Here is an 18466-nt window from a genome sequence, read left to right on the forward strand (position 1 = left end):
AGTTGTGAGAGTTGTAACCTTAGCCCACTGCTATGAATGAGTGCATAAGCTCACACACAAAGTGGCTCGCCAACAATGTCCCAGAACCCGAGACGAAGAAACAACGATGGCTATCTTCTTTCAGCGTCATTTGGGTCTTACTGGAAAATGTTAGTTTTAAAGTAAAAAAATATACATTGCTTCGATCAAATTAAACTGCATTTAAGCACAAATTGTTCACAGAATATTTACTTAAGGTTAACATGAAAATGTAATCACAACATGTATACTGCCTTGAAATAAAATTTTTGGTTACCCTCCCGAATAACACTAGTGTGTTTCCAGCGTTGCTTTGAAAAAATAAGAAAACACTTTCGCTGAAAACACCTTCACTGGCGTCGGAAGTCTCTGCTCAGGCAGGGTGAAAATGCAAATGCAGATTGTCACAGCACGAACGATACTCACTCTTTCGTTAAGTGCACCCCTCCTTTAAGGCCGCTGTCGAACACGCCCTTCCCTCGCCCCCCCGCGAGGATCTGTGCCTTTAACACGATCTCCTTGGCGTCTGTAAAGGGAGGAAGGAAACGGCGGCGGAGTGAGCGGCCCGTTCCCCAATCAGCGCGTTATGAAGGAGGCCATTATCCCGCTCCCTTCCCTCTCTTAAATGTCAGCCTGCCCATCGCCCCGGGCCTCCATTAGCTGCTCCCCCTCAGGCAGGGCGCGGGACGCGGGGCGGGGCGGGGCGGGGCGGGGCGGGTGCGCTACAGTGCCCCACTAAAGGCCTCTCACTGCGGCCCCCGGTCCTGCCCTGCTGGGGCTAATTATGCAGCACACTTCCCCCCCTGAGTGAGCACGCCAGCCCCGAGAGTATGAGAGAGAATCCATCACCAGCTCGTCTCCCACACAGACATGCGGCCTACACGCAAATACACACACGTGCTCGCACGCGCACACACCAGCACGCGTTTCGGCTGTGTATACAGAGACAGACACACACACACAAATCTACTACATTACATTACAGGCATTTAGCAGACCCTCTTATGTATTTACATAGCATCCATTTATACAACTGGATATACACTGAAGCAATGCAGGTTATGTACCATGCAGTTGTACCTGGGAATCAAACCTGTGACCTTATGGTTACAAGACCAGTTCCTTACCCATTATACTACAATGCTGCCACATATGCATGGACACAGAGATATGGACACATGCTCACGTGTACACACAGACACGCACGCGTAAGGCTAACTGGTGCAATTGGGTGGCTCTGTAGAGTGAATGACTGTAGCCGTTCCCCATGCTCCAGCTCCTGGGGTGTGGGGCTGTGCGTTCCATGCCCCTCACGGACAGCACTACTTAGGGTGTGTCGGATGGGGTTAGAATATACTCCGTTTCACTGGCTCTTCGTTGGCAAAACCTGCAAGGCTGTAGTTTCTTAAGTGCTTGTCTATATTAGAACTGCACTTCAATAAAAACAAAGATGCCAGTCTGAGTAACTTGGCATATAGTTAACACCACTTCTGGCCAGTACTGTATTATTACATAATTTAACAAATAAGAGATGTAACTGACACTCAAGGGACATTCATGTTTGCTCCATTACTAATATTTTGGACAGACCATCAGTACTGCAAAGATTCCAAACCCAGTGTGTAAGCTAAATTCAATCTGTTTACTCCGATAGTGCCTCATTGGCCTTCCCAAAGACGCCTCAATGGAAAACAATATGAGATGCAAAGTGTTCCATCACAGGCTGTTAGATGAGCTACCTATACATATTTAAACAGGGGTGTTGACCTTACGCCAGGAGTGAATGGCAATGATTGCTGGAAAGGCAGAGAGCATCCGGCTAAAAGCTTTGCAGAAGGATTGAATTCAGCCGTTGGAAAATGAGCCATTGGAAACTAATGAGAAGACCGGAAGTGAAAGTGGGAAGCTGCTTCTGTCACAGTGAGAAGTAGAAAAAGAAAGTATAAGTTAGTGTGAATTCACACTGGCTGTGAGGAGTCATAAAAGAGTGAACATGCTAATAAACATGGACAGAGCACAATGCTAAAAAATGAGCTGAAACACTGATAAAACACAGGGTGTGATTTACAAAGACCTTCAGCAGGTTCAAACCTTGTAGCACATGCAAAATCAAAAACACGGTACTTTCACTAACATTATTATTTATTAGTATTAGTAACATTAGTATTTATTTAGCGCCAATCATTGGTTGTGTTATTAGTTTTGTGTGTGCTAAAAAATTTTACACCAGCTAAAGGTCTTAGTAAATCAAGCCCATAATGTCTCACACACATGTGCAGTGGAGAAAGGACGAGAAGAAAGAAAAGAAGAGAGAAAGTGAGTGATTTGGAAAAAAGGAAGCAAGAAGAACGGACAGACGGACTGACGAAGAGTACACATTATGAATTTACTACAAGCACCGTTAAAACAAGATCATTTAAAAATACTTTTCTGCCTTGTTCATGGTATAGCCTTGTGTTCCGCTACATTCAGATTACACCTAAAAATAACTGAGGATTCTTTTGCCAAATCATTACATTCACTATAGCAGGAAAAAGTAGAGCGTGATTGCTAACTCAATCATGAGGATACAATTTGTAAACTGATATATAAGAAATGGTATCCAGGAACAGTAAAAAGTGCCTATACTGCTGAACTGAAAGAGGTATTTTAGGTATTGTAAAGAATGCATTCAGTCTGCCCTTTTAGTGGGGCTATTGTCAAAACGCTCTCACACCTGCTTTCAATACTGATGGATGTGTTACAGCTGTACTGATGGATGTGTTACTTACTGTAAGAAAACTAAATTTATATCCCAACAACCTTCAACATAATTCACAACGGATGTTTTATGGTTTTATTTACACTGCGAAGAGCACCTAAAGGTAGATCCAATATTATTTCTAAAGCCCTTGGACATAGATCCATCATGTATGCTAGAACAAAAGCAAGGGCTTCTCGGTCAGTACCGCCATTTAGATTGCACGCAATTTTTTATAGGGACGAGGGGAGGAAAAGGATAACAATCCCGCATGGGTCTAGGCCTACCCAAAGGAAATCCAGGCCTTATTGTTCTTCACCAAACTATACAATAGCCACCTTCCCTTCTGGGATCCTAGCGTGAGCCCTTTATTCCTCTGAGTCCGGCTAAATATCCAGCATTCATTTTTCACTAGTCAGCCAGCTGTGCTGCCTGTACATTCTAATCAGCCCCCCCTCCCCGATGCGGACGTGTCAATATGAACACACCTGCTCTAGATTTCACATTTTGCCGAAGGCCTACTCGGACCGTCGGTTCCACCAATTACACTCACTTGGCTCTGGCCCTTTACCTGGCTGGCATTTTGAAGGCGCAGTAAAGCGGCGATGCCCTTTGCGACCACACCACTCCAGGTACCGCCAGGCGAGGGAGAAAACCCTTTTTGCGGTCATCAATATTCAGCTGTGCTGAGGCGCAAATGTCCCCAGCACAGCCAACCACGCTAATGCATATTAAAATCATGATCTGCCAAAGGACACACGCTACTGCTGCACGTCGGCCAGCAGGCCGATGGCCGACAGGTATGAATGCTCATCTCTGATATGGAGTCAGTGGAGGAAGAGAGAGCCTTAAAGGAAGGATGGAGGGCTAAATCTAGTTGATTGCAGAATGGCCAAGAAATCAGTCATTTTGTGTTGGTAGAGCCATACTGAAAGCCCTCGATAGCAGCCTAAGGAAGAAGCGGGAATGGAAGTAGATGCTATCATGCTCCATCATATCTCTTTCCAACAGTAAATCAGAGCGGCTATACATGATGCAGTGGAAGTGAAAATTTAATTTTGTTTGCGTAAAGCCTGCTACTTAAAATTTGTATTTTATTTTTTTATGACAAAATACTTCACTGCGCCATCCTTGGTGGAAATCTCACCATTTCCATTATGAATTGAATGCTTTATGAGCTCACAGGATGTATAGAGGCGCAAGCCCTGACCTGCTGACCTGGAGGCCCGGCTCCACGGCAACCCGTGACAGTGCGCTGAAATGGTCTCCGAGATGCATCAAACGGACTGCCGAAGCGCGGCGTGGCCATGCGCTTTCATACGATGAATATCTCATGAGGTCACACAAAACGCCGGGCTATTGAAATGCACGGCGGCGAGTCTCAGAGCGAGCGGGAGCGTTCTCACGAGGGCCCTGCGTGATGTCTTCACTCTGGGAACTCATCAATCGCCCTTGTAAAGCTGATCTTTTAACAATGCTTACTATCACAGCTGTTCTGCAACAGCACTGACACACAGCTGCTGAGAGAGAGAGAGAGAGAGAGAAAGAAAGAGGTAAACTAGGATATAAGACAGACTCTCTTCTACGTTTCACATCCTGCTTTTGGTAGAAAAAACAAATCTGTTAAGAAAAATATAATGATTTCAGCCTTAATAGCATCTATTTCCGAAGCACTCAGAAACATGCAAACCCTCAGCAAAACTCTTAGCAGCCCACAGATAATGTTCTACAATCGTTGAGTTCGTGAATGAAGATACAAAACTTATTTTACCTCCTAAGGACACAACGAGAAGAGCATCACAGCTCTATCCGTGTCCTTCCATCGCAACAGCAATAGCAATCTCAGTACGACAGATACCCCCAAGCAAGACATTTGCAATTAATGAGCACAAATGAACTTGAAGCTTATTTACTAATGACAGCAGTCAGCACTGGCTTGTTACTTCTGCTTCAATGTTCATCTCATTATTGTTCACATCCTCTTTTAACAATCTGAGAGGATCTTGCCAGGGGTTAGAGACGACGGAGTTAGTGTTGTCTGATATTTAATTAAGCCATAAAGCACGGCTCACTGGGAGTGCATTAAAGAACGTGCCGGAACCTCCCAGCCAATGCAGGCACAGTGGGCCAGAGAAAGGAAAGCGTTCCCTTTACCTCCGTGCCACGCCCTGAACACGAAACCAGCCAACCGAGAGGCAAACAAACCGCATGAGAAAATGAAATGCACGCATATGTGAAGTGATAAGCGTTGATAGAGCACTTAAAATCACCATAACAATGTGCACATAAATAACTGCAGCCGAGTTGGACATGGATGTCGGATGGCTAACAGGCAGTAGCTTGTCTATGAGAAATGTACAAGCAGGGTACGCCGCCTAAACACGGCATTAAAATGGTAGCCCATCACATCCTGGTGCAGCTTCATAATGCGGGACAGATGGCTTTTGCGTACCATTTCTGATTTCCACTTTGGTTTCAGCTGGCTGTCGACTGACCCGATAACCTTCATCTAAAGGTCGATTTCTAATAGGTTCTGTCTACACTACGGCAGTTATAATGTCATCCCCATTATAAAAAACTACTAAGCGATTATTCTCAAAATGTAAAGCTCAGAACAAGTCAAACTCACACCCATGCTAGCTTTAATTATTGAACTGTGTTCACAAAAAGAAACAAGAATCAAAAGCGCATGGCACACCAATGTTTAAGCTGGTTGAAAAAAAAAGATAATCAGGATTGTAAAGCCAATCAATATTTAAAACTTAACTCTTGTAAGTTTATTATTCTTTTTATGTGCCCGTGTGCACAGAGGCATTACATGCTATAAAAGTTAGTAGTCCTATGAGCATGCCTATAAGCACATCCTCTAAATACTAAATAAACACTGCAAGTAGCTCATGGCTCTGTAGACGTAGGCCCTACAATTCAAATCAAGCCCACGAACGTGTTGGTTGCATTGCTTAAGACAGATCGCACTTTGGTTTCTCCACGCAGCATACACATGGATGAAACAATGCTCTGGGATGCATTTATACATTTAATAATAGCATTTACTTGACAGGGAGCGTACAATTCGCATTACTGTGTGTAAAGGAGCCGGATTTATCTGAGCAGCTCAGTTCAATCTGTAATCCCAGGGCCAGCTAGAAGAGATAAAATGGCAGAAAATAAATCATAATTCTATAAACAGCGATCCAAAAAAGCAAGGAAAATAAATGCGTATGTATATACTGCATATGTATATGTCCTGTACTGCATTACAAAAAGACATAATAGAGCTGTGGGTTGCATTATGTAAGGATGAAGAGGGACAGAGTAGAGTGAGGAACTCGAGGATACAATAACCCGCAGAAATTATGATGGTGACACCACTGATACGCATTGAATCAGCTTTAGAGCTTATCGGTGAATTTAAAGGCTAGCTGGCACAGCTCCCTGTGTTCACAAGGAAGTCTTTTCCATAAATGAGAGACTCTCACTGAAAAAGCTGTCTGCCAAATTTGCTTTGCCTAAGGGGCACGAAACAGTCACTTCTCATGGTCGACCTTGTCCTCTATATCACCCCAATATTTTATTGCTGATGGGGCAGGGGTACTTTTTTCTTTTTTTAAAGATGTATTTCTGTTATAGATGGGTGGGTGGATGGACGGACAAACAGACCGACAGATAAAAATGGATAGTTGAGTGGGTGGGAATTTAAAAATATGTTTAGGCCTATATCTAAACCTGTCCCAAGCAAAAATAGTTTTGAATGGAATCTTCTCTCTATTTATGTAGCAATAGGGAAACTGACTCAAGTGCAATGTCTTGTATCCTTAAAGTCACTGCAGAGAGCCAAGCCATTCCCCTTCAGTTAAGAGGGCAAATATGACTTCTGGATCCTGATTCTTGGTTTGAAAACTCTTCTACTAATGCACAAAATATATGAGCACTGAAATGCCCTAACTGGGCCAACCATGACAGCATGCCTTTCCTAAATAAATGGTCACTCAGGTCCAGCATACAATGCAAAACACTATGTCTAAACAGCCAAACCTTTGTGGGGAGTCAGCCACACCTTTCAATAGGAGTTAAGGCCAACTGAGGACTGGATTCATACTGAAGGTTCTGCCTTTGATTTACACAGTATGTAAATATGTTATCTGCTTACGCATACATGCATTCAGGAGCTTGTGATGATCCTCACTCAGCATACGCTGATATATGCCCGCTGTCATTCAGGCACACGGATATAAGCAGGGAATCACTGACAGCATGATTGAGCTGTCTGCTCCCGGTGTAGAGGCCATCTTAGAGCACTCCACTATGAAAGAAAGACCTTGTTTCTGGTAATGCTACCTCCATCTGCAGCGATGTACATGACCTATGCCCTCTGCCATGGTACAATGCAAACTTCCTTTACTGTAAGATGCTGTGTCTACTGAGTGGCAGAGAATAAGATGGGCTCCCCCTATGCCCGTACAGATATTACTCTTCTTCTTCAGTTTTACAGGTGGTTGACAAGGGCAAGGTGTAACAGCCAGTTATTTCAGTAATCACCGTGATACATATTTATCACAATTAAATAACCGTGAATGTTTTTTTACTGTGATATACATAATTGTATCAATTATCGTCCCATCCCTAGCAGGTATGCCCAACCATAAAAGCGTGGATGGCGTACCGCAGCCTGGCAGGGATATGCACAGTTAGCCATACCGCTACCTTGGGAGGGAGGCCTTCAGACCGCAGGGCTGCGTCTCATCGCACACTAGCGACCTCGTCTGGCCGACTGGGTGCCTGCAGCCTGCCTGTGCCATCTGTGCATGAAGTGTACCGGTCCAACACCGCGGAAGTGCAGCTCAGCTGGTGCACCGCGAAAAGCACTGGCAGCAGAGAAGAGTGTGTGCCTGGCTGTGCTCTCCCAAACTGATAAACAGGGCTGAAGAATTACCAGCCTAGAAAGATATTGGACTCCAAAACGGGGAAAAACAAATCAAATGAGTTAAAATGAATTATTTCTTTCAGTCTAGATGAAAGCCCTTTCAGTGTCATAGTGGTGCATTTTTAGACAATGGAAAATAAATAACAAAAGTTTAAGCATATGGAAATGAGGTGTGGTAATGTAATGATAAGATTATTCCAACATTGGGTTCTGCGAATAACCAGAATCCTTTGATAGGCAGCACTACATTTCCCATCAGCTCAATCTCACGATTAGACCTACATGACATCATCACCCTGTAATTTCCTGACAAATGCGCTGCAGTGTAATTCCCATTGAAATAACTCCTCTACAAGGCTAATGAGTTCCTCTTAATTTCTCTTAAAACAGTCTCTGCATCAGTAACCTATCACTCAATCTAATTCTCTTTAGCTCCCTCTACTTCCTGATTGCTGCACTTGCCAAAGAAACTGAAGCTGGTGCAAGCCTGGATGACAGCTGGAATCTGCGCAACAGAAAGGACAGCTGTGAGCTGGTGGAATTTGACCTCCTTTACTTTCTCCGGGCAGTGTTTTATATTACATGGCGTCTTTTATTCTGCCCGTACTGTGATGTGGAGAAAATCATGCCGGTCCCCCGTCTAATGATACCACCTCTCTCTGGAGCAGAACAGAGGTGGATAAGTGGTCCAGACCTACAGTGCCATATCAAATCCTTCTGTCACTGCAAAGATGACAGGCGATTCCTTGTTATACAAGTCCACCTGGCTCCAGACACAATCCCCGATAATGATTTCTCAAGAGGTAGCCTTAGCGCCGCTCTGCGCAAAAAGGAAGCGTTGAAATACGCCCGTGATTCCCGCCTGCATTCCCTCTGCCAAGGACGCTTGACAATCCACCTGCTGTGAAAATTCAAAGATGAAAATGACACAATCAATGTTAAGATGTCATTGAAAAGCCTATGAATAACAAGGAGACCGTACAAAAGGTACAATTTATCTATCCGCTACAATAGGCCTACTTTAGCTATTTTACCATTGTACCAGTGAACCATTGCCCTTCTGTTCCATGACTGATGGAATCCAAAACGTTTGATTTCACAGAATAAATAGATCTAATGTAAGAAATAAAAAAAGTATGACTGGCCATATTGTAGGCACAAAATATGTGCAAATAAGTTTGTGCTCACCTTACAAACGTAGCGCAATGATCCTTAAAAGCCTTTGAAAATTATGCGTGTACCCTTGCAATGTCATTGCAAGGCCATAAACCAAATAAGAGTGGGAACCTTGTTTTACACGGAGCACATTTCACATCCTGCACTGAAAGGCCCTTTTTTCCACATTTGTGTGATGCTCCAGTGAGTGTAGAATAAGTATAAGTACCAAAAATGTGTTTTGTAGTAATTCCTTGCATTTGATTTGAACAAAGTGATCCACAATTATGAGAGAGTATTTGACATTTCTGCAGGGCAGTGAAACATCCCCCCCCGCATGCATCACCAAGATCCCACAGGATGTCTGAAAACATCACAATTAACAACACCAGTTCAAACCAGAGATGAGTGGTTATATATTGCTTGATAATTAAAATAAATAAATATATAAACTCCCAGTCCTCAATAACTTTTAAATGACTAGTTGGATACTTAACCACTTTCCATGATTTTCGAGATGCTAATGTTTTATTTCAAACAATTCTTGGGGACCTTTACAGATTGTGGAAGCCCTGTTAAGGGACAGCCAGAGCAAAAAAAGTATCCTGTCTGTCTTTCATATAACTCACCTTGGACCACCCACTGGCCAGACGGTGACTAAGGGCCGGACAGCAGACCTGAATGGAGCTCGGAAAATAAGACGGAGAGAAAGAGACACGCGTGTGCACGGCCAGGTACTAAGAGCACTGAAGAGAGACAGAGAGAGAGGGAGGACGGAGAGAAAGAGACACGCGTGTGCACGGCCAGGTACTAAGAGCACTGAAGAGAGACAGAGAGAGAGGGAGGACGGAGAGAAAGAGACACGCGTGTGCACGGCCAGGTACTAAGAGCACTGAAGAGAGACAGAGAGAGAGGGAGGACGGAAAACTACGGCAGCGCGTGCCTGCTACAGAAAATGGAACTTGTAGATGACTAATAAAAGACTTTTGATGAGGTGCTCAGACTCAAAGGAGGGTATTGCTTTCTCTGCTTCCAAGTGATTCATCTCTTTTTAACAATGTAACCCTGGCGCAGGCGAGGACTGCGGTGGGAGCTAAAAGCACCTTCCCTTTCAGGGCGGAATTATTACCGTCCTCGCGCGCCGCGCGCCGGAGCCGCACATTCCTCACAAAAGGCACCGGCGCAGCATGAGAATGAGGCCGCATGAATACCATCAATTATCGCCACTTCTCTGTCGGGAGGGACTTCATCGGGAAGGAAGTCGTGAATTTTTTCCCCGCGCTATCAACATTCTAATAAGAATATACTCTGAGTCTGCCTGACCCGCTCTCCGGGATTAGAGCCGCCCCCGCTTTCCCGCTCCGCCCCTGAAAAGCGCAGCCCCCCCCCCCTCAGGTGACCACGGCCTGCAGTGGACTACTGAAATAACTCCCTCAGCGCTTCAGAGGAAGTTGGTGGTGTTGGAGGGACAGAGCTGTTGCCCGTGCATGCGTGTTGCCGCGACAACCTTGCGCAAAACTAGCTGCTCGTGAGCCGGTCTTCTGCGCGTCCTCTTCCCAAAAAGCGCATCTACCGGGTGGGTAATGATGGCGGGGAAAATTGCACACACAATCCATCGCTCAACATGGCAGCTGGGTGCAGATTTCATTGTAGGAAAGGCTGTCCTTTCCATCATCAAAGGGAGGCTGAGGTCTGTGGGAGATAGCTGCTGCTATTCAAAACCTCCATATACTTTCATTCTCTTTATTCTCCTCTGAAGGCAAATGAGGACACTGATATTTTCATGTTACTTTCGGCTAGTGAATTCCATTGAAGTAAACCTCCGGTGTTGATGCATATTATCCTATGAACACCTTTCAGTAGAAAATAAGTGTTAAAACAAAGCTCCCCATCACTGATAAAGTGGTCATCACTGCAGCCATGGCATCTTTGTAAATGACAACAGGTCATCATAAGGTGACAGGCCTAAACCTAACTCACGTTAACTCTGAAGTAATCACATAATTTATAATCATTACTCTTAATGTCACCTAATGTAGTGTAATGAACCCTTTCTAAAAGAGTAAAATCAACAGCAACATAAAAAACTGATAAGCAAAATGTCTTTTGGACAGAAGCCAACAAAACTTTTGCAGAAATTAGAACTGCAACGTTATGCAGACCTGGACGACTCCACCTCTTAAATTATGGAGAGTGTCAACAGGTTGCTGTGTAGAGTTTGAAATGGCGTAAGCCATTTATATTGGCCTGGGGAAAGTGTATTAATCATCCGTGGTTCCCATCCAACACTGCCCACTGCAGCACCATTGCGTCTGCAGAAATCTGTGTGCAAATGGGCCGACTGATCGTAGAATGGAATATGTAAATGGAGAAATGCATCGGTTGGGAGAACATGGCCATGTGCGGCGGCCGCTCGGTATGTGCCCGCCTATTTCACAGCCAGGCCAGCTCCTGCACCTCTGAAGGTGAACCATTCAAGTAAACCTATATAGAAGGCTGCTCTGCTTTACCTTCTAGACTCTTCCACCATCTGCAGAGATGCATTCTTCTGTTTATCAATATCCCCCTGTTTCTCCCTCACAAACCAGATTTTAAAATAATAAAAAAATGTTGAACTTTATCTCCCTACAGCAGTGGAAGTTTTATTTTAGGTGAATGCCTAATGTTGGAAAGAGTTCTCACACTGTAGAACACGACAAGCTGTATGAGAAACACAGGCCAATCGAACTGCAACAGGCTTTCTGCACCACGTTTACAGCAGGCATAATAATGAGACACTGGGTCTCCAAGACAATCTTCCAGAGCATTTGATCGAACGCCACACAAACACCTAAAATGAGGTTAGTATTGACAAAAAAGTGAAACAATTACGTCAGGCCAAATGGAGATGCCATCAGAGAGAGAGAGAGTGGCTCGACGTATGCTGCCTTCGTGGGAGAAATGATGAATGAAATGCCAGAGCACAGTGAGACCACCACAACACAGACACCCGCACACCAAGTCCTGTATCTGTAAAGATAAGGAACTCATCAGACAAAAAGGTTGACCTATTTAAGGTTTACATATTAGATTGGACCATTTTCTCAGAACAAAAACATGGAACTAGTGTTCCATCGAATTGACATGATCCTAGGACAACCAGTCCACTTCCCTATTTAGTGAGGGGACACTCAGTTTGAACTGAAGCCATAGATACTGTAATATCAGTTTGAAAAATGGCATCTGTAGGAAAGATCTGTCATGACATTAGTCAAAGACAGCTATGGTATTTTCAATTCATACAATTATGTAAAAATAGGTATAGCTTTTTTTTCTTCTTTTTTTTAAATCTGGGAATATTAATATATCCATGAAGTCATGAAGATAGGTTGAGTCAAAGTAATGTAATGACCACTGGTGTCAGAAAAGTCAAATGATCACAATTTGCTGTGTATAGACTCGATATGTATACATAGCCTACTACAGGACCCTAATAGAACTGATTTGTAAATCATGCATAGAGAAATCCATTTTTCAGCATTTACAAAAAAGTGCATGGATGGTCCGATATCAAATACACAGTCCCAATGCCAAATGCAGTCAGTTTTTGTCTTTGTTTTCCCAAATCAAGAGCAGATGTTGCGATGAGTGCTACATCATAAACATGATTGGTAATGTGCATAAAACAACAATAATTTGTTGAGACTTAGAAGCAAGTTAGTGCCCTGAGTGAAACCTGCCTGTTGATATTATGCCAACCAGCTTATGGAAACCATTCAGACTGCTATACACTAGGAGTGTTGCTTACATCTCCTGCTGTGCGCCTCGGGTCTTCAAACTGCAAGAGAGGGTGTGTGGAAGACAGAAAGCAGGCTCAAGAGCACAGTGTGTGCTTGGTGGCATTGTTTAACGTGACAATCCACGACACTTAGGAGAACAGATGGCAAAATATTTTTTAATTGGCCAATTTCCTTAAATTACAATTGAAAGCATGTACAGTAGCAACAAAATAATATAAGTTTTCCCATGCGCTCTGACATTTACATCGTATTTATTTATTTCACTGCCATGTCATTATTTAAAGCGTTAGACAGTCACACAATGTGTCTGTGTGTGCATCTGCGCATGTGTGTTACAGCCACACAACTGCTCTTCACTACATGAACACACTTCATGGGTGGAGAAGACAGGGGGTAGTTAGTTTTACAGCAGAGTTAGAGAAAAGTCTGTGTACTGGCTGGCCTACAAAGCTGGGAACCTGTGACAAACCTGCCTAGCACTTCAGTGGACAGAAACTGGACAGCGTGTTTGAAAAGACATTGGCGAACGCTCGTTGTTATTGCAGGTCTCAGCACTCTTCAAAGACTCTGGCGAGTTTTCTAGAGGCCATGCTATTTTGAGTGGATGAAAGCAGTCTTTAAGGTGCCCGGAGTAAGTGAAGAGTTTCTGGCAAAAGGGATGGAGGACTCAAGATATCCTGCAGGTTACCTGCAAACAGCATTACATGAGATTTCACAGGAGGTCCATTAGGATAAAATACACTGGGGTGTGATTAGTACATTCTTTTTGTAATGCACTCTGATCGATGCATAATCATCCCTTACTGGCTTTTCACTGGCAAAAAATAAACATCAGATTACAATCAAGATGACCATCAATCCATAGGTGCTATGGTAGCATTCTTACCATAAATTACAACACAGCCAACGTAAATAAGCAAAAAATGTGCAATTAAAAATTTCCATCAATATGGTGTGGATCTTGAGTTATAGGCCTAGATGTTATATAATTGTATATATAATTCAGAACTACGTAATCAATTAATGTATAAAGCAAATTTAGCAAGACGATAAGATGTAGCCCAGTATTTTACTGCTAGAAAGACCCTTAAATGACCCAAACAAAACATCCACTTATAGTTAACATTATCCAAATAATAAAATCATACCTGTCCGCCTTGAAAAGACAGAGAAATGTTGGCAAAGCAGCAAAATTCTGAGTGAATAAGGGTAATGTGCAGCACATCATATCAATACCGCACAGCCATCAGGAATTTGAAATTACATTTTGATTTGTGAGGTTCCCGAGAGCAACCTGCGGTCTTTAGAACGTATTTGCAGAAATAATTTGAAAGACGTCCCAGTTGTTTTACAAGAGAAATACAAATCAGGACTGCAATCAAAGTCCTTTATGATCCATAAACTCTGATTTAAAAAAAAAAAAACATAAATAAATAAATATATCGGATTATAGGTTTGTTTTCCCTTTTCGACGTTATTAACAATTCAATGACCCTTGGTATGCGTGGTTATTCTAGACGCAGTGCTTGGGTTTGGAAATGAGAGGTAAAGCGGCAGAACAGTGAGACACATGCAGTGATTAATGGCCAATATCCCTCCTGCATATTCACTAAACCACAGTCTGGACCCACAAGCTCAGCAATTACATAATAATAAATACATACTATTTTCGGTATTGCAATGTGAGATACTTATTAAATACGCAACAATGCAAAAGTTACTTCACGTGTCATAGAATGTCTGAAATGCTAGGCTATTCCTCCAAATCAGAAAGAAGGAAACCCTACAGAACTGTTGCATAAAAAAGGTAAACAGGCACGTAATTTGCACAGGGATGTGTTTACACAAAGCAAACCAGGGGCACCACGCATGACTTCTAGTGTGGGGAAGACATGACAGATGGCACCGACTCAAAAGGGTGGACGGTCGAAAGAAAACATATGGTGCTGCAGATGATCCTAAACAAGACTGCAAGCAATAGTCAAGGTGTGAACAATACCCTAGACTGGATCAGAGAGCAAGCAGACAGGCTTTGTAAACACTGAAAATTTCTCCCTTCCTTCCACAACTGTGCAATCTAATTATAACTGAACAGAAAAGAGTTTTCAAGGGGCGGAAGCAATACATTATATTACAACACTGGCAGCTTAGAACATTCACCCATCCATGGAGCATACCATTACATACAGTAAGAAGTTTACAAAAAAATGTATATAGGCCTATATCCAAAATGTACTATATCTAACGGGGGTCTGACCCTAAGATAGGTTGGCAATTATCACTGCTCAGTAAACTTTGCTCCAAAAAGGAGATGAGAAAGATCTTGGCCAGTGTGCAGAACTTGTGCTCGAGAGAATAAAATGAAATATAATAAATGTAAAATGAATGAGACAATGGAATTTTCTGTCAGAGCACTCAAACAATAAAACAGACAAGACAATCAATGTCATAACGCAAAAATATAGAGGATTAGATATAATGAATGAGTAAAATAAATAATATTCCTGCACAAAGTGCTATTTGGTAAGATGACTAAAGGGCCCATAAACAGGAATTGGATAAATAGGTTCAAAGGCTGTCTCTGAATTGAGTGACTGAGCTCATGATGCTGTGGTACATCGGGCCCAATGGTAGCAGCAATGCTAACAGGGCAATTGGGGTCTCATGGAAAACTGTGGGCCTTGTTCATGTACATGGCTTTCATGGAAGAAAGGCAGGCACAGATAATCATTAGTGAGGCGTGCACGAACCTCTTGAGTATTTTAATAGGCTTGAACATTTTAATTCACATTGCCACATGACACAGTGGTCCAAATAGGAAAGAGGACTGACCCAGCACCAATAAATAGATAAATAAACCGAGGGAGCAATTTCATCCCTGATTCAACACTAACTTTAATATTAAATGTGCAATGAGTAATATGTTTTGGTTTTTTTAAAGCAATGCCAAATCAGAATTTTCCCCTTCAAATTGAAGAGACAAAAAGTCAGATAAAAAGTTTGACTTAAAACAAAAACATGCATGCAGGCTTCATCACCACTACTGAAACCGAGGTGCAGAAAATCCGGTTCCATCCCTGAACTTTTTCCCCTCTCTTTCTTTTCAGCACTGAGTGAAGATCAAGCAGAGGCAGATGCAAAAATCACATCCATCCTGAGAAACGGGATGGCTGTCCTTCCACTCCAGTTCAAACAGAAGCAGCAGTCCTTCCGCAGAGGAGCCATGACACACAAACTGAGTGGCTCTAGAACATCAAAAGATTGGCCCCGACCAATCTTCTGAAAACCACAATATCAAAAAGAGGGTAGACCAAGCACAGTCAAATAATTCAAAAACAAACTCATCGGCAACAGGGAACGTGTTACTGACTATTCCTGCTTATTCAAGTAATATTCTTTTATGGACCCTATCCACTACTGCTCAAGATAAGGAATTTCATTTTTTTTTTTTTTAAATAATGACATATGCCTGTTTATTTAAGAGAGAGTGAATGAATAACCCCTAATAAATTCCAACTCTGATAATTTCAAAAGTGCTACCCTGCTAAAACAACTCTTTTGAAGTTTGTTTTCATACCTGCATTTTTCACGGGGTTTAATGTCAGCACACTTCTGCATTATGCTGTATTTTTGACATATCCAACTTGAGATCCCCCTAATAAGCACACAGGAGATTTGGCTGCTGTTCACAAAAAAAGAACTTTTATTTTGAATATTCATATCACTGTGATGGGAATTTAGATATTCTATTTTCTTGGTAAGTGTGATTCTGATTTAACAAGCCTGCATTCCTAAATAGGCTTCCACTGAAAAAGGTGTAATCTCAAGAACAATTCTATTTAATTTTTTATTTTAACTTTTATATAACAATAAGAATCAACTGAACATTCACAGTGACTACTAAGGGAATGGATTCAGGTAGTAAGTGCGTGTAAGTGTGAGGTCAAACATGGGGTGGGTGGAGAGATGTGTGATCAGGTTGGCAGATGCAGAAAGCCAGTTTAGGGTTCTAACCAGGACACTAGGGTTAATAACAGAACTCTTTCAGCAATTGGTCTGGGACCTTTAAGGATCAGTGTGTCAAGACCTTGGTTTAACATCTCATCCAATCGATGGAAATTTCTTCAGCACGTTGGCCCCAGAACTGCACAAGGACACTGGATTTAGCAGGTCAAGATGGAAGAGTTAGCTAATTCTGACAGAAATTAGGTGGGTTCCTGCTAAAAAGGCCAGGTTTTTGGAAGTGTCAACTAGCACCTTCACCAGCAACAGGAAATCATCAATTACATGCGAGGGATCCGGATTGGACAGCCTTCAGAGCCAAGCCCAAAGCCATAAGCAATGTCACCAGCATGGCAAAACCAGTGTCTGACCTTAAAGTTAGGTAATGGTGAAGGTGCATTTACAGAAGGCTGTGACTATCAATTTAGGCTTATTTCTGACACACATTAACAGTTCTCAAAGATACCGTAGCACTTTCTCCATTCAGAGTCAATTGCTTTGCTGCACGGTAGGTCATTTAAAAATCAGGTCACCACTTGGCATTTAATTGAATGTTTATTGAAAAATAAAGGCTAAATCTTCCATAGCAGAGTGTTATTCATCTCTGGGTGTCCTACAGACCATGAAAGAAAAGATGGAGAATTTAAGTGGAAAAACAGTACACACAGGAGATTGGTGCAGAGTCTGTCTATACTTTGCAAACTTTCAAACACATACAGGTGAGTGTGTGTGTTTTTAAAGCCAAAAGAATGGTAATGGTTTTTCCACGATTTCTATTATTATTATTTTTGGACAATGAAAGAATTTTTTGACCTAAGCAATCTTTTTCAGGCTTATCTTTTGAGTTTGCCATTGTATATAAATACTGCAAATTATATTTTTTGAATTATGAACAGCAAACAGGCACAATACACACTGACATATATGTCTTCCTATTTGTTTTGAGAAGCCTGAACACCAATGAAAAAATCCAAACGAAAACTAGACTGAAACCTAAGCCTCTCAAAAGAGCTGTGTTATCTGGACAGCTAAAATTCTAAATTCATAAAAATATAGCAGTTATTTTGACAAAAGACAACCAGTCAGCACAGATAAAAGGAAAATATTTCATTTAACGGATCCTGGAACAAAATAATTGAGTTTTGTGTGCATATACAGTGCACATGTTCATCAATCTGGCTCAACATGTGGAATAGTGAAAAGTCGACCAAATGTTTTCCTATCTCTTCCTCGTCCATCTCTGTGTGGAGGGAAAAAAGCTAGGCAGACAGGAGAGATACTGCAGATGCTAAGAAATCTATTATAGGGATTTGCAATGAATATCCATCAAGATTTAGCCAACAGATGCATCTGCCAACAGGTTTATAATATACAAAGTGGCCAAAATCATTTCCAGACTTTCATTTTGTGGGGGGTGGGGAGAGAGGCAGTAACAATGCAAAATGGGAGACCGTAATTTATATTCATTACATGTGTTGCGATTCATGTCTGAACATGATAAGGTACCAACGAGCTCATGCTTAATGCCTATGCAGGCATGTCTCATGACATCACGCCTTACCTGATGAAAACAGAAGACTACATTTTAGTAAAGCATTATGCTAGCAAGTAATAGGCTTTATGCTTCCAAACAATTTAATTGTAAATTTCACACCCTGCAACCTCATGATTTTCTTTGCTGAATACACAAAACATATTTGCTTGTTTCCTAAATTAATGTTATTGGAATTGGACTTGTATCTCAAGTCACCAGAGTGCCATCTGCACACTCGGGAGGATCACTAAGCATGTACACTTTCCTGTCAGTCAACATTACAGCCTACAGTCAACCCCCCGTGTCACTCTCTC

The 18466-nt window shown here is 42.2% G+C and overlaps 1 protein-coding gene across 1 annotated transcript in view; it reads right to left on the reverse strand.

Annotated features, from left to right (window-relative positions):
• suclg2 (succinate-CoA ligase GDP-forming subunit beta) overlaps positions 1-18466 on the reverse strand; it is a 93505-nt gene that overhangs the window by 42968 nt on the left and 32071 nt on the right. The window contains exon 3 of the mRNA XM_064305069.1: positions 445-544. Within this exon, the coding sequence (XP_064161139.1) occupies positions 445-544 (100 nt within the window). The remainder of the gene's footprint in view (positions 1-444; positions 545-18466) is intronic.

This window comes from Anguilla rostrata, chromosome 13 (genome assembly GCF_018555375.3).
Source record: "Anguilla rostrata isolate EN2019 chromosome 13, ASM1855537v3, whole genome shotgun sequence".
Classification (NCBI taxonomy): Eukaryota; Metazoa; Chordata; class Actinopteri; order Anguilliformes; family Anguillidae; genus Anguilla; species Anguilla rostrata.